A 27580-nucleotide genomic window follows, 5' to 3' on the forward strand; every position below is an offset into this window, starting at 1 on the left:
CAGCCATGATGGAATGGCGGGGCGGAGTCGATGGGCTGAACGGCCTAATTCTGCTCCTGTGTGTTATGGTCTGACCAAGATTCACCCTGACCCCCCTCTCCTAGTCAGCACCGCCCCCACTTGTCCCATTTAACCTGTCTCAGTGAAGGTGGACTTTAGGACCCGGGGGAGCTCAGGACCCGCCGCCCCGCGGCTGCTGCTGAATCCGCGGTGTTTCTGTTCCGTTGTCGGATGTGGTGAACGAGTTAAAATTAACGGATCAATAATTCTCATCTCGTGTTTATTTCACTCTCCGCACATTTATATTTACAGGGACTTTACTCCTGACGCCGGTCCCAGGACCCGACCCTTTTACAGACCCGGAGCGGAACCGGAGCAGATTCTCAGCCACTGGTTTACATTCCGAGGCCAGAAGAAAGGATAAAGTTTCCCCGTGAATTTACTCCCAGTGAAGGTGTGGAGATGGGACTTGGTCTCCGCGTTGTAAAATGAAACTGTCCCGGACGGGTAACTGAGATAAACTCCCACCCTCCCGGGGATGGGACCGGCAGGGAGACGGGGCCCAGGGGAGATGATCACGTCACAATCCCGATGTAACATGTCACCATCCCGCCCGATGACCCAGAATCCGGTCTCCGGACTCAGTCCGACCCGTCCCTTCCTCTCCATAGACTCTGCGGCGACTCCCAGACACCAGACCTGATTCCCCGTCACCTCCACCTCCCAGTAATGTCTCCCCGATGTGAATCCCTCCGATCCCAGCACACAAGCCCAGTCTGTGAATCTCTTCCCGGTGTCAGGGCGATTCCTCCAGGTCCGGGTCCATCTCACACTTTTCCGATCCTCAGACACCTCGAGACACGGATGCGCCGTTTCCACATCCAGGGTGACAGAGACTGGGGGGAGAAGCAGAGAATTAGAGAGTCCCCGAGGATCGGGGGGGAGACTCGGGCAGCGCGGCCCCGGGGATCGGGGGGAGACTCGGGCAGCGCCGCCCCGGGGATCGGGGGGAGACTCGGACAGCGCGGCACCGGGGATCGGGGGGAGAGTCGCTGGGCCTCAGGCGCGGTCGGGTGGCCGACACGAACCTTTCCCGAGGTTTGACCGAACGAAAGCGGATGGACAACGAATGTCTCCCCAAGGACTTTCTGCTGGACGGAGAGCAGAGATTTCCCGATCAAACAGACACAAAATGCTGGAGGAACCGAGCGGGTCAGGCAGCGTGTGTGGAGAGAGATGGACAGTCTACTGTTCAGGTCGACATCTTCCCTCAAGGATAGAAATAGACAGCAAACGAGTGCGGGAAAGGGGTGGATTAAGATGGGAAAGAGGTGGGTGAATAGATGTAAACTGGAGGTCACGGAGTCCCATCGGCCCAACTTGTTTGTGCTGACCAACTTGCTCGAGTGAGCTAGTCCCATTTGCCCATTATTCTTTTCACCTTTTCTTATCCACAGCCCTGCCAGGATGTGTTGTAAAACATTCTCCCTGTACCCATCTCTACAGTTGATCAAGGGCCCGGTGAAAACAGAGATAACCCTCTTCCCTGTCCATTGTACCATGAATTTTATTGCCATTAACAAACCTACTAACTATGTCACCGACATTATCATCCAAATCATTAATAGGAATGACAAACAACCCCGGCCCCAGCACTGACCTCTGCAGGTCACAGGCCTCCTGTCCTCTGTGTTTAAGAGACACTTGGACAGATACTTCAATAGGCAAGGCACAGAAGGAGACTGACCTAATGCTGGCCAATGCGATGAACGTAGATGGGTAAATAGGTCAGCACAGATGTGATGGGTCGAAGGGCACATTTCTATGCTGTACGGCGATGGTTCTGTGAACTGAATGGATAAGAACCCCCAAACCCCCCTCTCCCTTCGGGTGCTGGGAATTTCAAACAGACGGTGACCCCTGACCCTTGACTCCTCAGACAGGGAAACATCCTCCCTGTATCCTGCCTGTTGACCCCAGAAGAATTTTTTGTTTCCCTGAGATCTCCTCTCTTTCTTCTGAACAGGGAACAGAGAACATAGAACAGTACAGCACAGGAACAGGCCCTTCATCCAATGTTAACATTCATTTGTGAGTGTGAAGTGTGGAGTGGGGGAGTGTGAAGGTTCGAGACAGTAAAGGAGGTGATAATGGGAAACAGCAGCGGAGAGATAAACGGCAGATTGAACCAGAACCAGGTGGGAGAGGGGTGGAAAGCCTGTGGGTGAACTGTGTGTGTAGACGTAACGAGAAGCTGGAGTGGGACAAAGGTGGAGATGAGGATCCCTTTGTCCCCTTTCCCACAACCCCATCACTCGCAGCCCCTCAAGAGGAAAGGGGAGGAATTTTCAGGGACCCTTAAGCAACACATGTCCTGATGAAGTGTTTCAGTCTGAACTGTTGACTGTTTACTCTTTTCCATCGATGCTTCCTGACCTGCTGAGTTCCCCCAGCATTTTGTGTTTTTTGCTCTACTTTAAATATACTTAATTATTTGCCTCCACAGCTGCCTGTGGCAGATTCACTGTCCTGTGGCTGAAGAAATTCCTCCTCATCTCTGTTCTAAATCGACACCCTCTGGTCGAAGGCTGTGCCTTGTGTTCTCGACCCAGCCGCTATAGGAAACATCCTTCCGACATCCACTCTCTCCAGGTAGGTGTCAGTGAGATCAGGCCAAGACCCTTCATCAGGACCTGTGTTGCTTGGATTACCAGCATCTGCAGATTTTCTCATGTTTGATTTTTAAAGCAGAAGTTGATATGTAAACTTCTTGATTAGTCAGGGTGTCAAATGTTAATGGGGAGGAGGCGGGAGAGTAGAGTTGAGAGGGATATAAATCAGCCATTCTTCTGAACTCCCATGAGTACAGGCCCAGAACCATCAAACACTCCTCATATGTTAACTCTTTTATTCCCAAAATCATTCTTGTGAACCTCCTGGATCCTCTCTAATGCCAGCACATCTTTTCCGATATAAGGGACCCAAAACTGCTCACAATACTCCGTGTGGTCTGACCAATGCCTTATAAACACTCAGAATGACATCCTATTCGAATCCTCTCGAAATGAATGCTAACGTTGAGCTTGCTGAGCTTAACACTGACTCAAACTGCAATTAAACATCAGGGAATCCTGCACAAGGACACCCAAGTCCATTCTGCACCTCTGATTTTTGAATTTTCTCACTGTTTACAAAATCGTCTATGCCTTTATTCCGCCTGCCAAATTGCATGCACGACTTCGCTACTCGATAATCCATCTATCACATCTTTGTCCATTTTCGAATCTGTCTCTGTCCTTCCCCAGACTCTGAGCTTCTGCACCACTACCTTCCCCTTCACCTAACTTCATCTCATCTGCAAACTTGGCCACAAAGGCAACAATTCTGTCATCCAAATCATTCTTTGTCTATCTTGGCTTTGTGTTCCTCGAAGAATTCCAGCAGATTTGTCGGGTAAGATTTCCCCTTCAGGGAAGACACGCTGTCTTTGCCCTATTTTATCATGTGCCTCCATGTACCCAAAAGCAGTTCCATTAATACTGGACTCCAGCATCTTTCCAAGCACACCACATCCAGACTAACTCACCTGTAATTTTCTTTCCTCAGCTGCTCTGCCTTCTTAAAGAGTGAAGTGACCTGTGCAATTTTCATTCGTCTTGAATATCCAATTATCTAGTGATCCCTGAAAGATCATTATAAATGCCCCCATATTCTCTTCAGCTAACTCTTTCCGAACACTGGGGTGTAGTCCATCTGGTCCAGCTACCTTCAGACCGTCAATCTTCCCACGCACTTTCTCCTCAGTAACATCAACAACACTCAATTCTGTCCCCAGACACTCTCACATTTCTGACATACAGCTGGTATCTTCCACAGTGAGGATTGACACAAAATATTAAATAAGTACTTCGACAATGTATTTTGTCACATGTCTCCTCTCCAGTGTCATTTTCTTGGGGTCCAATATCCACTCTTGCCTCTCTTTCACTCTTTACAGTTTTGTGTCCTCTTGAGTATTGTAGGCAAGCTTTCCCTCATATCTCATTTTCTCTCCTTCGGGCTTTGTAATTGCTTTCTGTTGATTATCAAAATCTCCTCAATACTTCAACATCCTGCTAATTTTTGCTCTATTGTATGCCCTCTCTTTCACTTTTATGCTGTCTTTGACTTCCCTTGTTAAACAAGGTTGCCTTATTCTCCGTGGATAATACTCCTCCGTATTTGGGATTTATCTATCCAAATTGCCCCCAGAAATTCCAGTCTTTGTTGTTCTGTAATCATCCCTGCTGGTGTCCCCTCCCAATCTACTTTGGTCAGCTCCTCCCTCATGCCTCTGTAACTAACTTTACTCCACTCTAATACCAATACATCTGACTTTATCTCCCTCTCAAACACCAGGGTGAATTCTATCATTTTATGATCACTGCTTCCTAAAGATTCTTTTCCCTTAGTCTCCCAAATCATATCTGGTTCACTATACAAATCCCACTCTAGAATTGCCTTTCTCCCATTGGGCTCAACCACAAGCAGTTCAAAAAAGCCATCTTGGGGACTTTCTACAAATTCCCTCTCTTGGGATGCAGCACCAACCTGATTTTCCCAATCTACCTCCTTGTTGAAATCCCCCATTCCGACTGTCACACTGCATTTTTTTTTTTCATTTCCTAGTGTAATTTGTATCCCATTTTGATCCTGGCTACTATTTAGAAGCCTGTATATAATTACCATCAGGGTCTTTTTACCCTTGCAGTTTCTTAACTCTACCCACAATGACTCAACATCTTCCAATCCTATGTCACCTCTCTCTAAGGATTTCATTTCATTTTTTACAACAGACCCTCCCCATCCCCTCTGCCTACCTGCCTGTCCTTTGAATACAAGGTGTATCCTTGGATGTTGGGCTTCAACCAGCATCTCCTTTCAGCCGCAACTCAGTGACGCCAACAACGTTATACCTGCCAATCTCTACCTGTGCTACAACATCATCTACCTTATTCCGTATACTGGAGCATTCAAATATAACACCTTCAGTCCTGTATTCATCAGCCTATTTGACACTGTCCACATGAACTTAAGCAAGATCTATGATATCAATGATAGACCACATTTCAGGTATTGTCTGCATTTCCACGTCCCCGAATATAGTGAAACATAGAAACACAGAAAACATAGAACACAATACAGGCCCTTCGGCCCACAAAGCTGTGTCGAACATGTCCCTACCTTAGAACTACCTAGGCCTTACCCATGGTCCTCTATTTTTATAAGCTCCATGTAGCCATTCATGAGTTTCTTAAAAGACCCTGTCGTTTCCACCTGCAGCACCACCACCAGCAGCTCGTTCCGCGCACTCACCATTCTCTGCATAAAAAACATACCTCCGACATCTCTGTATCTCCTTCCAAGCACCTTCAAACTATGCCCTCTCATGCTAGCCATTTCAGCCTTGGGAAAAAGCCTCTGACTATCCACACGATCAATGCCTCTCATTATCTTGTACATCTCCGTCAGGTCACCCCTCATCCTCAGTCGTTCCAAGGAGAAAAGGCCGAGTTCACTCAACCTATTCTCATAAGGCATACCCCCCTCCAAAAAAAAAACAGGCAACATCCTTGTAAATCTCCTCTGCACCCTTTCTATTGGTTTCCACATCCTTCCTGTAGTTGTAGTGAGGTGACCAGAATTGAGCACAGTACTCCAAGTGGGCTGACCAGGGTCTTATATACGTGCAACATTACCTCTCGGCTCTTAAACTCAATCCCACAATTGATGAAGGCCAGTGCACCGTATGCCTTCTTAACCACAGAGTCAACCCGTGTAGGATGTCATTACACTGGACAGGAAGGTTCAGGAGGATGTTACCGGGACTGGGGGGCTTGGGTTAAAAGTAGAGAGTGTTTAAGCTTGGGCTATTTCGCTGTAGTGTAGGATGTTGAGGGATGACCCCTTATCGAGGTAAATACATTCACAACGGGCTGAGATAAAGTGAGTCTTTTTCTGAGAAATGGGAGTACAGAACCAGAGGGCTCAGATTGAAAGTGAGAGGGGAAGTTTTTATGAGGGATCTGTGGGGCAACATTCCCACAGAGAGGTGGGTGGGCAGATGGAATTTCCTGTCAGATGCTGTAGAAACAGGTAAAATTAAAATAGTTTAAGATGAACTTACACAAGTACATAGATTGGAAGTGGTTAGAGGGATATGGGGCAAACACACACAAGGGGGACATGCTCAAGAAGGCATCTTGGTCTTGCAGATGCATGAAGTGGTTCATGGGTTCAAACCCTCCCAGATCATCCTCCTGAGGAATCTCACCCTGGAGTCTGTCTGTGAACTGTTGATGTGACGTCGCATCAGAGGGCAGCTCAGTGCACAGAACAGACTGGGTAAGGACGGCAGATTTCATTCCTAAGTCGGAACGTGGGCCTATTTCTTTGACCATGTGTCACACTCAGATATTATGTGTGTGTGTGTGTGTGTGCGTGTGTCTGTGTGTGTGTGTGTGTGTGTGTGTTTGTGGTAAATATCAGTGTGTTTGTGTGTACACATCGAAGGAGAGTGTGCACATTGAAATATTTGTATGGCACAGCGTGTCATCACATGTCTGGTGTGTGCTGACAATGTGTGACATGTGTGAGTTGTTTAAATAAATAAATTACCGTCTCTGAAGAGAATAGTTTCTAGATTATTGAAGGAAATATCAACGTACATTGCTGCGTCTCTGACAACAATCTGCCAATCCTTCCTGTGTATGTGTGTGTCGGGCTGTTTTGCCAGTCTGGTTATGCTGTGTGTGCTTTTCCTGAGATGAAATCCTGAATGATGTCAATGCTGGTTGCGTTGTCTGGGCTCATTCTCACAATGCTTCAATGTTGTGGTCTGATAACCATAAGCTCATAAGATATAGGAGCAGAATTTGGCCATTTGGCCCACTGTGACTGCTCCACCATTCAATCATGGCTGATCCTTTTCACCTCCTCCTCAGCCCCACTCCCCGGCCTTCTCGCCTCAACCTCTGATACTGTGTGCAATCTAGAACCTGTTAAGCTCGGCCTTAAATATGCCCAACAACCTGGCCTCCACGGCTGCCTGTGGTAACAAGTTCTGCAAATTCCCCACCCTCTGGCTGAAGAAATTTCTCTGCGTCTCTGTTTTTAAATAAGACACCCCTGTATCTTGAGGCTGTGCCCTCTTGTCCCAGACTCCCCCACTATGGGAAACATCCTTCCCATATCTACTCTGTCTTGGCCTTTCAACATTTAAAGGGTTTCAGTGAGATCCCCCATCATCTTTCTAAATTCCAGTGAGTACAGGCACAGAGCTATCAAACGTTTCAAGTCTGATAACCCTTTCATTCCTGGAATCATCCTTGTGAACCTCCTCTGGACCCTCTCCAATGCCAGCACATCCTTTCTCAGATGAGGAGCCCAAAACTGTTCACAATATTCAAGGTAATGCCTCACCAGTGCCTTATAAACCCTCAGCATCACATCCCTGCTCCTGTATGCTAAACTCCTTGAACTGAATGCTAACATTGCATTTACCTTCCTCACAACTGACTCTACCTGCAAGTTAACCTTCAGGGTGCTCTGCAGAAACACTCCCACACCCATCTGCATCTCAGATTTTTGAACTGTCTCCCCATTTTAAATAATCTGCATATTGTGCATCACCATGAATTTCCCAGCATTGTGTATCATTTGCCACTTTCTTGCCCAGTCTCCTCATCCAAGTCCTTCCGCAGCCTACCTGTTTTCTCAACACTACCGGCCCCTCCACCAATCTTATTAAATGCCAACGTGTCCTATCTTGTCCAGTATCACCAAGTATTCCATAACCTCATACTTAACAATTGACACTAATGTCTTCCCACCCACAGAGGTGAGGCTAACTGGTCTATAACTTCATTTCTGCTGCCTTCCTCATGACTAAGAGTTGGGTGACATTTGTAATTTCCAGTCCTCTGACACCACACCAGAGTCCAATGATTTTTGAAAGATTATTTCAAGTGCCTCCACAATGTCTACCGCTACCTCTTTCAGAACACTAGGGTGCAGTTCATCTGGTCTGAGTGACTCATGTCCCTTTTTGAGCACCTTCTCCCTTGTAACAGTAACTGCACTCACTTTTCTTCCCTCACACTCTTCAACACCTGACACAGTGCCAGTGTCTTCCACAGTGAAGACTGATGAAAATACTCATTTAGTTCATCTGTCATCTCTTTGTCTCCTGTTATTATATATCCAGCCTCATTTTCTAGTGGTCCTATATCCACTCTCATCTCTATTTTATTTTTTCGCAATACTTGAAAGTCAATTTGATATTGTTTGTTTGTTTGACCTGCTGCGTTCGCCAGCAACTTTGATGTGTGTTGCTTGATATTGTTTGCTTACTTGTTTTATAAAGACAGGTGTGTAAAAGGGGCCTGAAGGATCATTGGAGACCCAAGTCACCCCAAGTCACCCCAACAACAAACTGTACCAGTCGCTACCATACAGGAACTGGTATGGCAGCATAAAAGCCAGAACCAACAGGGTCCGGGGACAGCTTCTTCCACCAGGCTATCAGACTGATTAACTCGTGCTGAGACAACTGTATTTCTATGTTATATTGACTGGAATGTATACATATTATTTATCATCAATTACTATAAATTGCACATTTAGACGGAAGATTTTTCCTGCTCGTTTATAGAAAGGATGTAAGTAATAAAGTCAATTCAATTCAATTCCATATTTCATTTTTCCCCTCCCAATCATTTTTTTCAGTTCCTCTCAGTAGGTATTTAAAAGCCTCCCAATTCTCTGTCTTCCTATTAATTTTCACTTTGTTGTATGCCCACTCTTTGGCATTTACATTAGCTTGTCTTCCCTTATCAGCCACAATTGTACTAATTTGCCATTTGAGTATTTATTTATTTTTGGAATATATCTATCCTTCACCTTCCTCATTTTCCCAGAATCTGACATCATTTCTGCTCTGCTGTCATCCCAGACAACATCTCCCTCCATTTTACTTTGGCCAACTCCTCTTTCAGACCACTGTAATTTCTTTTACTCCTCTGGAATACTACAACGTCAGACTTTACTTTTTTCCTTATCAAATCTCAAGTTGAACTCAGTCATGTTGTGAGCACTGCCTCCTCAGGTTTTTTTCCTAACATATCATCCCCAGTTCAATACATAACATCCAATCCAGTAGAGCTGTTCCCTGAGTTGGCTCAATGATAAACTGCACTAAAAAGTTATCACATGGCATTCAACAAATTCACTCTCTTGAGATCCATTATCAATCTAATTTTCCCAATTGACCTGCTTGTTGAATTCTCCCATGACTATTGTAACATTGTCTGTTTCATTGGCCTTCTCTATTTCCAGTTGTAATCTGTGGTCCACATCCAGCTACTGTTGGGATCCTGTATATGACTGTCATCAGTGTCATTTTCACTTCTGAATTTCCTTCACTCAACCCACAAGGAATCAACATCTTCCAATCCTATGTTACATCTTTCTATTGATTTACCAGGAGAGCCATTTCACCCCCTCTGCCTACCTTCCTATACCACCGATACAATGTGTAACCTTGGACATTCATCTCCCAACTACAACCATCCTTCAGCCATGATTCCCTGATGGCCACAACATCATACCTGACAATCTGTAATCGAGCAACAAGATCATCCACCTTATTTCTCACACTCCATGCATTGAGATATAACACTTTGGGTACTGTATTTCCTATCCTTTTTCATTCTGCATCCCTAATGCACTGATACTCACCCAGCTGGCTGCAGTTTTGTCCTCGTATCTGGCTGCCCCATCTGACAGTCTGACTGCACACTAGCTTTGCATTTTTACCATTAGTCCTACCCCTTCACTCGTTCCTAACCACCCCCCCCCCCCAACAAATTAGTTTAAACCCTCCCCAACAGCTCTATCAAACCTCCCTGTGAGAATATTGTTCTCCCTCGGGTCCAGGTGCAACCCATCCCTTTTCAGCAGGTCATTTCTCCACCAGAAAAGATCCCAATGATCCAAAAACCTGAAGCCCTGCCCCCTGCACCAGCTTCTCAGGCATGCTTTAATCTGCCAAATTATCCTGCTCCTACCCTCACCAGCACGTCGCACAGGCAGCAGTCCAGAAATTACAACCCTGGAGGTACTGCTTCTGAGCTTTCTACCAAGCTCTCCAAATTCTATTTTCAGGACCTCTTTGTTTTTACTTCCAGTGTCATTTCTCCCAAAATATACCAACATATCCAGCTGTTTTCTCTCACTCTCTAAAATGCTGCAGACACGACCCGAAGCATCCCTGATTCTGGCACCTAGGAGGCAACATACCATTCGGGTGTCCTACTCACATCCACAGATTCTCCTGCCTGTTCCCCGACTGAGTCCCCAATCACTACCACTCCCCTCTTTTCCCTCGAACAACAGTGAGAGTTGCAGATCCAGAAGGAGGGAGACCTGCGTCAATCAGAGTCTGCACTCACAGCGCATGAAGGACTTGTGTATTTTTCTGACAAGCCCGGTGATCACACTGATGCCCGCTTTTATTCCCTACAATATCATCAAGTCAGTATTAATTTCTCAGCTCCTGTGGTAGGATTCAAACTCATGTCTTGGTGTGTAAGTGCAGTGGTCTGGGATCGGGACACAGTGGTTCATCTGCCAGTCCCGTGTATTGGTTGTATTGTGACCCTGTGCTGGTGTGTTCAGGGGTCTGACATCTCCAGCTGACCATGTGACAGTGACGCCCCCACCCCCAGTCGGTGGGGTTGATGTGGAATAGACTTCAGTTCCACTTCAACCCAATATTACAGTAATCTTTGCCTCAAATTTGAAATTAATTGTGATCTCACAAACAAGAAGAAATGAATCTTTGTAAGTTTTACCTCGATTAATGGCATCAAGTGTTTCTCTCAGCACTGTGTTCAGCAAATAGATGTGATCAAATTTTTCCACCGGTAGGGCCTCATCTGTCACTGACAATTCCGGGACATCATCATTAATCCTGTAAATAATAAACTGATGGTGATAAACTGCTATTCTAAACTATTTTACAAATCCATACAGGGTTTCAGTAAAGAGCATGTCCTACCTCCTGTTCCGATGAGCTTCCCCCTGAAATAAATAAAACACAAATCTGAATAGACTGAGACTATCAACATCCTGAATTTCATCCAAACCATTACAAGGTGTTGAAAATTCCCACTCCTGCAGTCACTCACACACACAGACAATACAGAACCAGGGGTTGAAAATTCCCACTCCTGCAGTCATTCACACACACAAGCAATACAGAACCAGGGGTTGAAAATTCCCACTCCTGCAGTCACTCACACACACAAACAATGCAGAACCAGGGGTTGAAAATTCCCACTCCTGCAGTCACTCGCACACACAGACAATACAGAACCAGGGGTTGAAAATTCCCACTCCTGCAGTCACTCACACACACAAACAATGCAGAACCAGGGGTTGAAAATTCCCACTCCTGCAGTCACTCACACACACAGACAATGCAGAACCAGGTGTTAAATTACAGGAAAGGTTTCTGAAAATTAGATCATTACTGAGAGGATGAAACTTACAGGAAAGACAGGACGGGTTGCGCATTTTCATCTGGATAAGATGTCAGGGTGATAAGATGGAGTAATTGAAGATCAGTGATGGATTTGATTGTGTCATGTGCAGAAAGTATATCTATTTATGGGCAGGAGAAAGTATATCTATTTATGAGCAGATGAAATTCCAGATGGATCTTAATAAATCCCATAAGAAATTTAGTGAAGAGGATGTGGAACTCACTGCCACAGGAGTGTTTGAAGCGGAACAGCAGAGATTGAATGTCATGGGGAAACTGAATAAACACGAGGGACCAGGGAGTTCGGGGCACTGTTGCTGGGTGTGGTGTGTAGGTGGGAGGAGGTTTGTTTAGCAGGGAAACAGATAGGAGAAGATGGACCGAATGGTCTGTTTATGATGGAGAATGGAGTATTATCCCGTATGAAGTTTATCTCAGAAAGTAAAGAAACAGTGAATGTTTCCCTAATCTGATGGATACCGGGTATGGAGGATAAGTCTGATGTGTGGGTCACATTCTTTGTTCTCAGTGATTGACGGAGAGACCCTCACACCCACCGCACCAGACGCACTCACAGCCTGTGACTGGAACTGGGTGTTAATGGGAGATTTAGAGGATATTTAACAGGTAATTAAGGGCACAGTCTGCAACTCTGTGTTATTTTCAGAGCAAATAATTTCAGAGCAGATTACATTCTGTCCTGGAATGTACAGAAGTTGTGGAAGTCCAGTTCTGGGACAGCAACAACCCTGAATAGTTTCATCAATTGTCTGGTGAGAAACAGTTTACTGCCATTTGTAAATGCTGTGTGTAGGAGCAACGCACCTGTTTTCTGTCTGCAGTGTATTCTGTGTTACGTGTTTATTATGGTAACACGTCATGTGAGTGGGGGCGTGGGAAAAGCGAACCGAATAAGTTACATATTCGAACTTTGTTCTCAAAAGTTTTGAGCTGGGGACGGACGGATGTCATATCTTTGTTGAACGATACGTTGCAGCTTAACTTACGATTTATAATACTTAAGATTCATCGCTTCTAGATTGTATGTTGCTAATAGAGGATTGAATACATATCTTAGACATTTTGGAACATCATCATTGGAGTGATTGGAGGGTGCGTCATTCAAGTATAACAATCTGTGTGAGGTTGCCTGCAGCGGCAATTGATTTGTTAGAACTGGCCACTGTGCTGTGTTTATTTCAAATATACCACTGTTCATTCCGTGCCCTTTGACAGGAACAAATTGAAATATAATCCCTCACCTTGAGAAATATCACACTGTCTTTTTGATCCATCTGTTCCTTTAACTTTGAGATTTCCTCCTGAATCAACCCGATATTCTCTTGAATCTCTCGAATATTTTTCTCCATTCGATTTAGAATCCTCTCCTCTTCCTCCCTGAGATCCCTGAGTAAACTCTGCTCTTTCTCAGTGATAATCTGGCGCAGTTCTGCAAACTGAGACGTGATGTGGGTCTGAACGCTTTGTGACTGTTCCTGTCGAATGAAAGGTGAAGATTAATTTACTATATTGTTGTCTGTATTTCCTCATGACGTTAAGGTGACCATTCGGTCCATTAATGTTCATGCTTCTGAATCATTCCCGTCAACCCCATTCCCTCACGTTTTCCTGAAACCTCCCTCATTGACCTATTAACTCCCACCTGATTCACATACAATCTCCCCCACCTTCACAGGGTTAATTGTAATTAACCATTCATCCAGCATGTCCTTGGGATGTGTCTGAAACTGTCGTGGTCACAGGAAGAGCATGCAAACTCCACACAGACAGTACCAAAGGTCAGGATTGAACCCGAATCACTAGAGCTGCGATATTCTGCTATTCTGCATTAAAGGGAGCAAAAGTATACAGTAATATCAGAAAATCCGCTCAGGAAACCTCACCCGGACTCCGGAAATCTTCTCTTTCTGTTGCTGCTCCTTTTCCTGGAAGTCTGATTTCTTTTTTGTGAGAGATTCTAAGGAAGATTTTAGCTGATCCTGGAAGTCAGAGAGCATAAGAAATAGAAAAAAAAAGGTAGAACAAAAGAAACAGGGGATCAAACGCGACTACCGCACACAAAATGCCAGAGGAACTCAGCATCTACAGTGGCATGCAAAAGTCTGGGCACCCCGGTCAAAATTTCTTTTACTGAGAATAGCTAAACGAGTAAAAGATGAACTGATTTCCAAAACGCATAAAGTTAAAGATGACAGATTTCTTTAATGTTCGATGCAAAAAATGTTTTTTTGTTTCCATATTTTGCAGTTTCAAAATAACAATAACATTGCGGCCTAAAAGTACTAATTTAACTTCATCAGTCCACAGGACTTGTTTCCAAAATGCATCAGGTTTGTTTGGATGTTCTTTAAACTCTTTGAATAGAACTTTCTGGCCACAATGAGCAAAGGTATGTTTGGAGCAAAAGAGGGTGCAGGATTTCATGAAAAGAACCCCTTTCCAACTGTTCAGCACGGGGGTGGACTGATCATGTTTTGGGCTTGTGTTGCAGCCAGTGGTCTGGGAAACATTTACTGGTAGAGGGGGAAATGAGTTTAATTAAATACCAGCAAATTCTGGAAGCAAATGTCACACCGTCTGTAAAAAAGCTGAAAAGAGGATGGCTTCTACAACAGGATAATGAACCTAAACGCACCTCAAAATCCACAATGGACTACCTCAAGGGGCGCAAGCTGAAGATTTTGCCATGGCCCTCACAGTCCCCCCGACCAAAACATCATTGAGAATCTGTGGGTAGAACTCAAAAGAGCAGTGCATGCAGGACGGCCCAAGAATCTCTCAGAACTTGAAGCCTTTTGCAAGGTAGAATGTGCAAAAATCCCCCAAACATGAAATGAAAGACTCAGCTGGCTACAGAAAGTGTTTACAAGCTGTGATACCTGCCAAAGGGGGTGTTACTAAGTACTGACTATGCAGGGTGCCCAAACTTTTGCTTTGGGCCCTTTTCCTTTTTTGTTATTTTGAAACTGTAAAAGATGGAAATAAAAACATTTCTTGCTTAAAATATTAAAGAAATGTGTCATCTTTAACTTCATGCCTTTTGGAAATCTGTTCATTTTTACTCGCTTAGCTATTCACAGGAACAGAAATTTTGACCAGGAGTGCCCAAACTTTTGCAAGCCACTGTATCCAGGGCAAAAAAAACAGTCGACGTTTCGGGATGAGACCCTTCACTAGGACTGGGCAGGAATGGGGCAGAAGCCAGAGTAAAAAGGTTGGGGATGAGAACCAGCTGATAGGTGACGGGTGAGACAACGTGATGGGGGACGTGGGGGAGGTGATGAAGTGAGAAGCTGAGAGGGGACAGGTGGAAGAGGCAAAGAGCTGAAGAAGAAGGATTCTGATACGAGAGGACAATCGACCATGGAAGAAACGGGAGGAACTGGGGTTGTTTGGGGCCTGAATGGTGACAAGGGAGGGGGTTAGGAGTCGGGTGTAGCACTTGTCCCTCTTCCAGGTGTCAGAGCCAGGAGGGACATCAGTGGGGACGAGCGAGTGGATAAGGGTGGTACAGTACGTAGAGGGCGATCCGTATAGAGAGCCGGGAGTTGTGGGGTGTGGGATGGGCTGTGGGACGGATAGATGCTAGAATCCCGTTGGAGATGGCGGAGGTTGCAGAGAATGATGTGTTGGTTACGGAGGCTCGTGTGATGGCATGTAGGAGAAAGGAAATGTGTTAAGTATTAAATTAACGTTAATTTTTACCATGTAGATTTTAACAGCTTCTTTAATCGGCTTGAAGCGGTGCTCTCTGTGTTCCTCCGCCACTGCACAGATCAGACAGATCAGTGTCTTGTCCGTTTCACAAAACAGCTTCAGTTCTTCCTCATGTTCCTCGCAGTGAACTTTACTTTCCTTCCCTTTCAGATTCAGGTTTAGATTTCGAAATTTTTCAGCCAGATTTGCCAAGGCCCGATTGACCCTGAAGGTGCGGTCAGCAAACACCTCTCTACATTCCGGGCAGGAGTTTCTCTCCGCCCTTTCCCAACACCGTGTGATACAAGAGCGACAGAAGTTGTGTCCACACTCCAGTGACACCGGATCGGTGAAGAAATCCAGGCAGATGGAACAAATTACCTCCTCGGTTAAACTCTCGACCTGTCCTTTCGAAGCCATGTTAACTCGCGGCACTTCCTGATTCAGAATGATTTCACTTTCGGGGAGCTGCTGATCCCCTGCAGTACCGCGATTGTCCGCTACATTATTTTATATAAAGCTTCCTATCAAAGTAAGCTTTATATAAAATAATTAGAATGATAAAACGTGCAATGCTTTTCCGCAAAGAATTTGCATTTGTTGTCTATGCGGTGTTTAGTGTTTTACATTCGTAAAAAAACGATAGGACTGTTGTCGCTCATGTGCACCCCCCACTCCCCCCCCCGGGATGTCTCACTCCTACAATAACTGAGAGTCTTCCTCAGCCAACCCGGCCCCTCCCGGTCCAGTACTAGAGGATCTCTATAGTTTCAATGGTGTCCCTGCAGCCTGGAATGTGCCAGTCGGCAGCATTCCTCCACGACAGGGATTCCCAAACATTTTATACCAAAGACGAATTCCATTAACCTTGGACCCCAGGTTCTGAACCCCTGCTCTCCGGACATCTCGATGTCATGGCAGACCAACAAGTTTCGGGCGTCTTTCTCCAAGTTGATGATCTTCCAGCAGCACTTGCTGTCCGTTTTCCTGTGCATCCTGGGAACAGCCCGAAGATCAGTGACCCTTCTGTCACGCAGCTGCTGTGACACAGGCCCTTGCATCTTTCTCCACATATCTTCACCAGCCCACAGTCCGCAAAGAGGTGAGTGACCGTCTCGTCTCCACTGCAGTAATCTTGGGGCAGCGCGCTGTGGGAGTGATCTCCGGGCATGCAGCAAGGATCAGACTGGGAGGCTCCTCTCGCCGCCAGGCAGCTAAGGTCTTGGTGCCTGTTGGTGAGATGGTGATGAGGTATTCTGCCAGATGGTCTGGACTGTCTGCTCAGAGAACCACTCCACTGTGTCCATCCAGTCCTTCTCCTGCAGTAACTGCAGGACATTCCGTGCTGACCACTGTCTGATGTTCTTGTGGTCAAAGCTGCTGATCTGAAAGAACTGTAACCAACATCATTATCACAAGGTTCACATGGAGAAGCTTCCTGACTGAGAGAGACACAGTCTCACAGGGTATTTACAGGGTAGGGGCAGGAATGATATTTCTCCTGGCTGGGCAGTGGAACCGAGGATCACAGACTCAAAATCCGAGGTCACCTCAGCAGGAATGAGATGAGGAGAAATTTCCCCGCCCACAGTGCGGTGAATATCTGGAGTTTTCTAAATTAAAAAGACATATTTAGGGGTTCGGCGATGATGGATGGGAACTTTGAAGGAAAGTGGCGCTGATGTCAAAGATCAGCCATTTCTAATTGAGGGGCAGCACAGCGCAAGGGGCCGAACGGCAACGTCTGCTCCTGTTTCTTATTTTCTAAAGCACGAATTTACCTTTGCGCCTTGTTCTCCCTTGGCCTTCAGCCATTCGGATTGCACAGGGGAGCGGTGAGAGCTCCACAGATCCACCGGCAGCCGCTGCGGTTATTTCATCTCTTGTTATTTATCGCTATTTCTCCATATTTGCATTTGTACCGTTTGTTACCTTCAGCACTCTGGTTGATCTTTCACGACCTGCTTCTGTTATGGTTACTATTGTTTACTTTTTCAAAGTATGTCCGCAGGAAAATGCTTCTCGGGATTGTATGTCGTGACTTATCTGTACTCTGATAATAAAATTTACTTTAAACTTTGAGCTTCGGGGAACTTGTTTTGATTCTGAGAACAAACTGTGACTGACATCTCCGTCTCCCGGCAGCAGCCCATACTCAGACAAACTCTCAGCCAATCAGCGATCGCTGCTAGGAGAAGGATGCTCTCATTGGCTGAGGGGTGTCAGTGGGCGAGACGCTGAGCGCTGGAAGCGGGCCCGAGTCTGGAACCGGGACCGAGTGAGGCCGGAGACTGGGAGCTGCGCCTCGGGTTTCGGCTGCAACACCGGCGGGTCCTGAATCCTTTCGAAGGCAGAGCTGAAGAGACTGGCGGAGATTCCGTGAGATGTTTCAGCTGCAAGGAGGGCGCCCGGCCTTTCCCCGCCGAGGATCGGAGCCTGTTGTCTGGACTCGTCCCCTGCTGCTGGGAGACGGGAGCTGCCTCGCAGCGGCTGCCGATGGATCTCCGAAGCTCTCACCGCTCCCCTGTGCAATCCGAATGGCTGAAATCCAAGGGAGAACAAGGCACAAAGGTAAACTCGTGCTTTAGAAAATAAGAAACAGGAGCATGCGTGGCCATTCGGCCCGTTGCACCTGTCCTACCCTTTCCTCAGAATACACCTGATCTTTGACCTCAGCGCCACTTTCCTGCAACGTCCCCATAATCCTGAGCCCCTAAATTTGGCTTTTGAATTTAGAAAACTTGTGAAGAAAATTCCAAATATTCGCCACAATCTGGGTGAGGAAATTACTCCGCACCCTGTCAAAACCCTGTGAAACTGTGTCTGTCTCAGTCAGACCACCTCTTATTTCTCTAGTTTTGAGACAGGCCCAGTCAATGTAATCTCTCTGAGGACACAACCACAACCCTGAAATCAATCTGGGAAAATTCTTCATTCCCTTTATCCCTAGACTGTTTCTGGGAAGGAGACCAGACCTGTGCACAGTGTTCCATGTCGGCCCTCAACGGGACCCCACATACCTTCAGAGGAGCTTTTTATTCTTGTATTAGACCATAAGACCATTTTCCCTATCATGTCTGTTTAACCATTTCATCATGGCTGATCAATTTTTCCTGTCTGCAGCTACAATATCTCCTGCTGCACCCCCCAACCCGTATCCCATTATGCCGTGACCAATCAAAAATCAATCAACCTCTGTCTTCAATATACATAATGACTTGGCCTCCCAAGCTGCCTGGGCAAAGATCTCCACAGACTCAGTTCTCTCTGCTACAGAAATTCCTCCTCATCTCCGTTCCGAACTGACGCCCCTCTATTTCGAGGCTATGTCCTCTGGTCTTAGACCCGCCCACCAGAGGAAACACCTTCTCCACATTCACTCCATCACGGTCCTTCAGTATTCAATATGTTTCAATTAGGGTACCCTTCAGTCTTCTGAATTCCAGTGAATTCAGGCCCAGAGCCATCGAGCGATTTTCATATAACAAGCCATTTAATTCCGGAATCATTTTCATGAACCGCATTTGAACCCTTTCCAGTTTCAGCTCACCCTTTCCAAGATAAGGTACACAAAACTGCTCTCAGTACTCCAAGTGAGGCCTCACCAGTGCTTTATAAAGACTCAACATTACATCTTTGCATTTGTAGTCTCGTCCTCTTCAAATGAATGGTGACATCACATATGCCTTCCTCACCACAGACCCCTGCAAATTAACCTTCGGGGAGTCCTGCACAGGGACTCCCAGATCCCTTTGCATCTCAGTTTTTGAATTTTCTCTCCATTTAGAAAATAGTCCATAAGACTATAAGAACTATAAGACATAAGAGCAGGATTAGGCCATCTAGGCCATCTGGCTCATCGAGTCTGCTCCACCATTCAATCATGGCTGATCCTTTATTTTAAAATCTCCTCCTCAACCCCAGATCCCGGCCTTCTCCCTGTAACCTTTGATGTCATGTCCAAACAAAAAGCTGTTAATATCTGCATTAGATACACCCAATGACATGGCACCACAGCTTCATGTGGCAACAAACTTCCTAAAATTCACCACCCTTTGGCTGAAGAAATTTCTTTGCATCTCTGTTTTGAAAGGGCGCCCCTCTATTCTGAGGCTGTGCCCTCTTGTCCTGGACTCTCACAGCATGGGAAACATCCTTTCTATATCTACTCTGTCTAGGCCTTTCAACATTCGAAAATTTTCAATGACATTCCCCCTCATCCTACAGACCCAGAACCATCAAACGTTCCTTGTATGATAACCCTTTCATTCCTGGAATCATCCTTGTGAACCTGCTCTGGACCCTCTCCAATGCCAGCACATCTTTTCTCAGATGAGGGGGCCAAAACTGTTCACAATACTCAAGGTGAGGCCTCACCAGTGCCTTATAAAGCCTCAGCATCACATCCCTGCTCTTGTATTCGAGACCTCTTGAAATGAATGCTCAGATGGGATTTGCCTTCCTCATCACTGAACCAACTCAACCTGCAAGTTAACCTTCAGGGTGTTCTGCACAAGGACTCCCAAGTCCATGTGCGTCTCAGATTCCTGGATTTTCTCCCCGTTTAGAAAATATTCCACTCGTTTATTTCTACTGCCAAAGTGCCTGACCAGGTATTTTACAACACTATATTTAATATGTCACGTTCTTGCCCATTCTCCTAATCTGTCTCAAGTCCTTCTGCATCCTACCTGATTCCTCAACAGTACCTGCCCCTCCACCAATCTCTGTGTCATCTGCAAACTTGGAAACAAAGCCATCTATTCCATCATCTAAATTATTAATATACAGAATAAAAATAAGTGGTCCCAACATCGACCCCTGTGGAACACCACTAGTCACTGGTAACCAACCAGAAAATGATCTTTTTATTCCCACTTGCTGCCTCCTACCAATCAGCCAATGTTCAAACCATGTTAGTAACTTTCCTGTAATACCATAGGCTCTTAACTTGATAAGCAGCCTCATGTGTGGCACCTTGTCAAAGGCCTTCTGAAAGTCCCAATACACAACGTCCACTGCATCCCCTTTATCTATCCTACTTGTAATCTCCTCAAAGAATTCCAACAAATTCATCAAGTAAGATTTTCCCGAAAGGAAACCATTCTGACTTTGTACTGTCTTGTCCTGTGTCACCAAGTACTCCATCAGCTCATCCTTAACAATTGACTCTAACATCTTCCCAACCACCGAGGTCGAGCTAACTAGTCTATAATTTCCTTTCTGCTGCCTTTCTCCTTTCTTAAAGAGTGGAGTAACATTTGCAATTTTCCAGTCCTCTGGCACCATGCCAGAGTCCATTGATTTTTGAGAGATCATTTCTAATTCCACAACAATCTCTGGTGCTCCCTCTTTCAGAACCCTAGGGTGCAGTTCCTCTGGTCCGGGGGAGTTATGTACCTTTAGGTCTTTCAGCTTTTTGAGCAGCTTTTCTCTTGAAACAGTAACTGCACCCACTTCTCTTCCTTCACACATTACAACATCAGGCATAACCCTAACCCTTTGAGGGGGGATCTGATTGAAACGTATAAGATCCTAAAGGGATTGGACAGGCGAGATGCAGGAAGATTGTTCCCGATGTTGGGGAAGTCCAGAACGAGGGGCCACAGTTTGAGGATAGAGGGGAAGCCTTTTAGGACCGAGATTAGGAAAAACTTCTTCACACAGAGAGTGGTGAATCTGTGGAATTCTCTGCCACAGGAAACAGTTGAGGCCAATACATTGGCTATATTTAAGAAGGAGTTAGATATGGCCCTTGTGGCTACGGGGGTCAAGGGGTATGGAGGGAAGGCTGGGGCGGGGTTCTGAGTTGGATGATCAGCCATGATCATAATAAATGGCGGTGCAGGCTCGAAGGGCTGAACGGCCTACTCCTGCACCTATTTTCTATGTTTCTATGTTTCTATACTGCTAGTGTCTTCCACAGTGAAAACTGACGCAAAATACTCATTTAGTTCATCAGCCATCTCCCTGTCCCCTGTTATTATTTCTCCTGCCTCATTTTCTAGCGGTCCTATATCCACTGTCATTTCTCTTTTATTTTTAACATACTTGAGAAAACTGTTACTATCCACTTCGTTATCATTTGCTAGTTTGGTTTCAGATTTCATCTTTTCCCTTCTAATGATTTTTTTAATTGCTCTCTGTAGGGTTTTAAAACTGTTCCAATTGTCTACCTTCCCACTAACCTTTGCTTTGTTGGGGGGCCTGTATATATCTGCCATCAATGTCCTTTTAACCTTGCAGTTTCTTAACTCAATCTACAATGATTCAACATCTTCTGACTCCATGTCTCATTTTCCACTGATTTGTTGTCATTCTTTACCAGTAGAGCCACATCACCCCCTCTGCCAACCTTCCAATATAACATGTAAACTGGGACATTCTGCTCCCAACTATAATCATCCTTCAGCCACCATTCAGTGATGGCCACAACATCACACCTAGCAATCTGTAATATTGCAACAAGATCATCCACCTTATTTCCTATACTATGCGCATTTAGATACAACACCTTGAGTACCGTATTTTCTGTCCTTCCTGATTTTGCATCCCTAATGATTTGATACTCAGCCTGTTGGCTGCAACTAAGTCCCATCACCTGCCTGCCCCTTCTGACAGTCTGACTGCACGCAATCTTCAGTTTTTTACCAGCCATCCTATTATGAGTCCCTTCACTCTGGTTCCCACCTCGCCCTGCCAAGTTAGTTTACACCCTCCCCAACAGCTCTAACGCACCTGCCCGTGAGAATATTGGTCCCCCTCGGCTGCAGGTGCAACCCGTCACTTTTGAACAGGTCATTCCCTCAGAAGAGATCCCAGGTATCGAAGAACCTGAAGCCCTGCCCCTTGCACCAGCTTCTCAGCCATGTACTGTATTTATCTGCCAAATCATTCTGTTTTTACCCTCACTGGCATGTGGCACAGGGAGCAATCCGGAAATTACTACCCAGGAGTTCCTGCTTCTCAGCTTTCTACCTAGCTCTTGAAATTCTCTTTTCAGGACCTCATTGCTTTTTCTTCCTTTGTTATTGGTACCAATATGTGTCCAGACATCTGGCTGCTCCCCCTCCCTTTCCACAGTGTTGTGGATGTGATCTGAGACATCCCTGACCCTGGCACCTGGGAGGCAACTTACCATCGGAGTGTCCTGTTCACGTCCACAGAATCTCCTGTCTGTTCCCCTCACTGTCGAATCCCCTATCACTACCGGTCTCTCCTTCTGTCTCTTTCCCTTTTAGTCAACCCTTTTATTTCTGAAACCACAGTGCATGACCATACACTTGCCAACACTGTATGCCATCTGCCACTTCACTGCTCATTCTCCTGATCTGTCTTAAGTCCTTCTGTAGCCCTTCTGTTTTCTCAGAACTTACTGCCCCACCTCCGATCTTCATATCGTCTGCAAACTTTGCTGCAAAGCCGTCAATTCTATCATCCAAATCATTGACATGTAACGTGAAAAGAATTGGCCCAACAGAGACCCCCGTGGAACACCACTAGTCTCCGGCAGCCGACCAGAAAAGGCTCCCTTGATTCCCACTCTGCCTTCCGCCAGTCAGCCTCTGCTCTTCCCATGCTAGAATCTTTCTGTAATACCATGGTCTCGTATTTTGTTAAGCAGCCTTGTGTGAGGCACCTTGTCAACACATTAACCAATTCTCCTTTGTCTATTCTGCTTGTTATTTCTTCAAAGCATTCCAGTAAATTTGGCAGGCAAGATTTTATCTTCAGGAAACCATGTTGACTACGTCCTATTGTATCATGTGCCTCCAATTACCCTGAAAGCACGTCCTTAGCAATTGACTCCAACGTCTTCCCAACGACCGAGGTCAGATTAAATGGCCTATTAAATTTCCTTTCTTTTGCCTTTATCCCTTCTTGAAGAGTGGAGTGACATTTGCAATTTTCCAGTCTTCAGGAACTATTCCAGAATCTAGCAATTCTTGAAAGATCATTACAAATGTTTCCACAGTCTCTTCAGCCACCTCTTTCAGAATCCTGTGCGTACACCGACTGGTCCAGGTGACATCCACCCTGAGTTTTCCAAGAACCTTCTCCCTGCTGATGGTTATTTTACACAGTTCGTGATCCTTGACACCAGCAACTTCCACCATTCTGTTCGTGTCTTCCACGGTGAAGGCTGATGCAAAATACTTTTTCAGTTCATTAGGCATTTCCTTGTTCCCAATTACTAACTCTCCAGCATCGTTCTCCAGCGGGCTGGTATCCCCTCTCAGTTCTCTTTTACACTTTATGTATCTGAAGAAACTTTGTTATCATCTTGAATATTATTGGCTAGTTTACTTTCATATTCAATCTTTACTTCTTTAATAACTTTTTAGTTGCCTTCATCAGTTGGTGTTTAAAACTTTCCCAACTCACTCATGAGTGCATTTCAAAATGACAATAAAAGAGGACAGAGTGTTCTCATAATCTAAAAAAAAATATTCCGCTCTATTATATACCCTCTCTTTGGCTGTTATTTCGGCTTTGAATTCTCTTGACAGACATGGTTGTGTCAGCTAGCCTTTAGAATACTTCTTCTTTGGTGTGTACATATCCTGTGCCTTCCCAATTGCTTCCATAGGTTCCAGCCATTGCTGCTCTGCCGTCCTCCCTGCCAGTGTTCTTTTCCAATCAGTTCAGGCCAACTCCTCTCTCATGCCTCTGTAATTCCTCTTACACCACTGTAATACTGACACATCTGATTTTACCTTCTCCTCCTCAAATTTCAGGGTGAATTCAATCACATTTTACCCTAAGGATTTTTTTTTTTTACCTTAAGCTCTCTAATCAATTCCAGGATTCATTGCAGAATACCTCTCATGGGCTCAGCCACAACGAGCCATCTTGAGGGCATTCTAGAAATTCCCCCTATTTGAAACTGGCAGCAACCTAATTTCCCCAGTCTGCCTGCATATTGAAATCCGCCATGACTGTTGTAACTTTGCCCTTTTGGCATGATGCATTTTCTACTTCGCACTGGAATTTGTAGACCACGTCCGTACTACTGTTTGGTGGTCTGTACATACCCCCCATTAGGGTATTTTTACCCTTGCAAAGCCTCAGCTCTCTCCACAATGATTCAACACCTTCCGAGCCATTGTCACCTCTTTCTGCTGATTGAATTTCCTTGTTTACCAACAGAGCCACACCACCCTCTCTGCCTTGCTGCCTGTCCTTTCAATGCAATGAGTGTCCTTGGACAGAACCAGCTATAATCTGCTTTCAGCCATGATTCAGTGATACCTGCCGATCTGTAACTGTGGTACAAATTCATCGGCCTTCCTCTGTGTACTACACATATTCAAATATAACACCTTCAGTCCTGTATTCACCTTTTCTATTCTGTCCACCTTTTACATTGGCAACTCCTCCTGTTGATTGCAGTGTTGCCCTGTCATCAGCCTCTCCTCGCCAGGAGTCTCACTACACTTTGCCTCTTTTTATCCCAATAAAATTATATGTTCAAAGTTTATAAAGGCTTCAAAGATTGAACTTCTTTTATCATTTATAGCTTTGACTTGATGTTTTCAGATCCATTTGCTAACTTTTAATTACTTTGTGACGAGCTGCATTTTTATCTGACTGCATTGTTTTCAGTTTCGTAAACAACAATTGACTTTGGTTCCTACCTAGTTCCCCACTGCCTGACAACATGCAAGCACAAATACAAATGAGAAGCAGGAATGAGATACTTGGGTCTTCTCTGCCAATTATTAACGTTAATGGTGATCCAGATGTGACCTCAATTCTCCATTCTCCATGGCTCTGTTGCTTGTGGAGAATCTAATTTTGGCTTAAAGTTACTCAAAGACTGCTTCAAACATCCTTGAAGGAAAAAAGTCCCAAGGACTAACAACCCTCTGAGAGAGGAAAAACACATTGTCTAATCTGTTTCAAATGAATAACCCTCATAGAGTAACTGGAGTGATGGAATGTAATGTCATTTCCACATTTACTCTGCCATCTCCTCTTGCTCTTCTAAATCCAAAAGAAACAAGACTAGATTGTCCGACATTCCCCATAAGACAATCTGCCTGTTCCATTCAATATCCCAGTAAACCTACTCTGAACTACTTCTAATAAAAGGAAAAAATGCAGTACACAGGGAAGATGAAAGAAAGATGAGTTTTATTTGTCACAAGTACGTCGGAATATTGAATCACAATGAATCGCCCCGAAGATGTGCTGTGGGCACTGAACAAGTGTTGCCATGTTTCCAGTGCCAACATAACATGCCCACAACTTACTAACCCGGACCCGTTTGTCTTCCGGAATGTGGGAGGAAACCGGAGCATCCAGAGGAAACGCAGGTCCTCACGGGGAGAACAGCGGCAGGAATTGAACCCCAGTCTTCCGATTGCTGGGGCTGTGAAGTGTGAAGTTAACTGCTACATTACCATATCCCCTGGATTGCATCCTTCTCTTTGCAATAGTCTCCGATAAAACCAAGGTATACTTAAACACTGGGAACACAATTAACATTTCAGAATAGATGTCACCTCGTTGCTAAGAAAGGTTATTTTGCCCTTTGCAATGAGCTTTTTTTTGCTCGGACCTTAACTCATGCCTTGCTTATCACTGAGTTTGACTGCCCCAATTTTTTCCTGGGTGGACATTGTTCTTTCATTTTGTCTGAAAGAATATCAGCGAGTTCACACCGGAGAGAAGCCCAGTTCAGCTGCTCAGACCGTGGGAAGGGGTTCAGACACTTATTCAGTCTGAGGAAACATCAGTGAGTTTGCACTGGGGAGAAGCTGTTCACCTGTTCAGACTGAGGGAAGGGATTCAGACCCTCATCCAGTCAAAGGAAACATCAGTGAGTTCGCACTGGGGAGAAGCTGTTCACCTGTTCAGACTGAGGGAAGGGATTCAGACCCTCATCCAGTCAAAGGAAGCATCAGCGAGTTTGCTCTGGGGAGAAGCTGTTCACCTGTTCAGACTGAGGGAAGGGATTCAGACCCTCATCCAGTCAAAGGAAACATCAGTGAGTTCGCACTGGGGAGAAGCTGTTCACCTGTTCAGACTGAGGGAAGGGATTCAGACCCTCATCCAGTCAAAGGAAGCATCAGCGAGTTTGCACTGGAGAGAGGCCATACACCTGTTCTATCTGTCGGGAGGCATTCATTCAATCATCCCACCTACTGACACACCAGTCAGATCACACTGGGGAGAGGCTGTTCACCTGATCTGAATGTTTCAGAGATGGCCACATATTTGCCAATTTGTAGCTGAATTTCAAGATCGTCCATTTTGTTTTTATGCTCCGTGCTTTCATATGTAAGGGGTTTCTTCTTTTATGTTACTGAGAAGGCTAATTACAATGATTCTTTTTTATGTTATAATTGAAATGGCTTCTTTGTTATATTATCTGCTGAGAAAGTCCACCCGCTAGCAGTTTGGTTGGATAATGTTATTGATAGCGGATGTTACAAACCAATTGGGATAGATGTTATTCTTTCTGTGTGTCTGTAAGTTATTGTGATGCGCGGGTTTTTGGGCAGAAGGCGCGAGAGAGAGAGAGCGAGGATGGACAAGGTACTGTGATTCGGCTAACGGTGTCGGACCCCAATCAGGAGTCCGACGTCCGTGGTGTTCGGCGAGGAGAGGAGAGGAGACGGAGACGGACTCGTGTGGCGCGTCTGGGTGACCACCGTTGTTGGTCCCAGGTGGCAGGTCGAGGTGGTCCGAGGGGATCACGGGGTGAAGAAGGAGGGTCCTGAGCTCCAACTGTTTGTGCACAAAGAGATAGAACTTTGATACGTGTGGCGCCTTTTATTTTCCTTTTTATATTTTATTCTCTATTAATTATATAATTCCAATAATACCAATAAACTGTAATTCATTTAATTGTATCTGGTGTATTGTCTGTTATTTGGGCGGGGAGGGGTATATCACACAGCATCCACACAAACTAATTACCCAGTTTGGCGGCCGAGGGCTGTTTCCCTAGACGACAGCGAGCTGAGCGACCCTGAGGCTTGCCGGGGGCTAGACAAATATTACACTTTCAGGCCAGTATTTGTTGCTTTCTGTTTTAACTGCACCATGTCATTATTGCCCTTCAACTCATCTACCCTGTGGTTATGCCTCATCTCCTGCCCGTTCTTTCGATTATCTCTGTTGCACGCTATCTTTGATTTATTTCTGTTTTCCCATTGGCTCGGTTCCCACACCCCTACAACATTAGTTTGAACCTTCTCTAACAGCCTATTAAAGGTTGCCCACATGGAAATTGGACCTCTTTGGGTTCAGGTGTAACCCGTTCTTTTT

General features: G+C 45.4%; 1 protein-coding gene and 2 long non-coding RNA genes across 3 annotated transcripts; 2 read left to right on the forward strand and 1 right to left on the reverse strand.

Annotated features, from left to right (window-relative positions):
* Window positions 1–263: 263 nt before the first annotated feature.
* On the reverse strand, window positions 264–17461 carry LOC140185299 (zinc-binding protein A33-like). Its single transcript, XM_072238685.1, has 7 exons — window positions 17083–17461; window positions 15311–16695; window positions 13489–13584; window positions 12847–13080; window positions 11099–11121; window positions 10893–11011; window positions 264–896 (listed from the first exon to the last, which is right to left on the reverse strand). The coding sequence occupies exons 2-7, from the start codon at window positions 15719–15721 to the stop codon at window positions 352–354; spliced, it is 1428 nt and encodes a 475-aa protein (XP_072094786.1). The 5' UTR covers window positions 15722–16695; window positions 17083–17461; the 3' UTR covers window positions 264–351.
* Window positions 1946–8690, forward strand: LOC140185412 (uncharacterized). Its single transcript, XR_011882618.1, has 3 exons — window positions 1946–2652; window positions 6255–6384; window positions 8405–8690. It is a non-coding gene; the product is annotated as an uncharacterized lncRNA (long non-coding RNA).
* Window positions 16000–27162, forward strand: LOC140185414 (uncharacterized). The gene is made up of 2 exons (XR_011882620.1): window positions 16000–17872; window positions 24944–27162. It is a non-coding gene; the product is annotated as an uncharacterized lncRNA (long non-coding RNA).
* The last annotated feature ends 418 nt before the right edge of the window (window positions 27163–27580 follow it).

Source organism: Mobula birostris, chromosome 20, assembly GCF_030028105.1.
Source record: "Mobula birostris isolate sMobBir1 chromosome 20, sMobBir1.hap1, whole genome shotgun sequence".
In the NCBI taxonomy this organism is placed as follows: Eukaryota; Metazoa; Chordata; class Chondrichthyes; order Myliobatiformes; family Myliobatidae; genus Mobula; species Mobula birostris.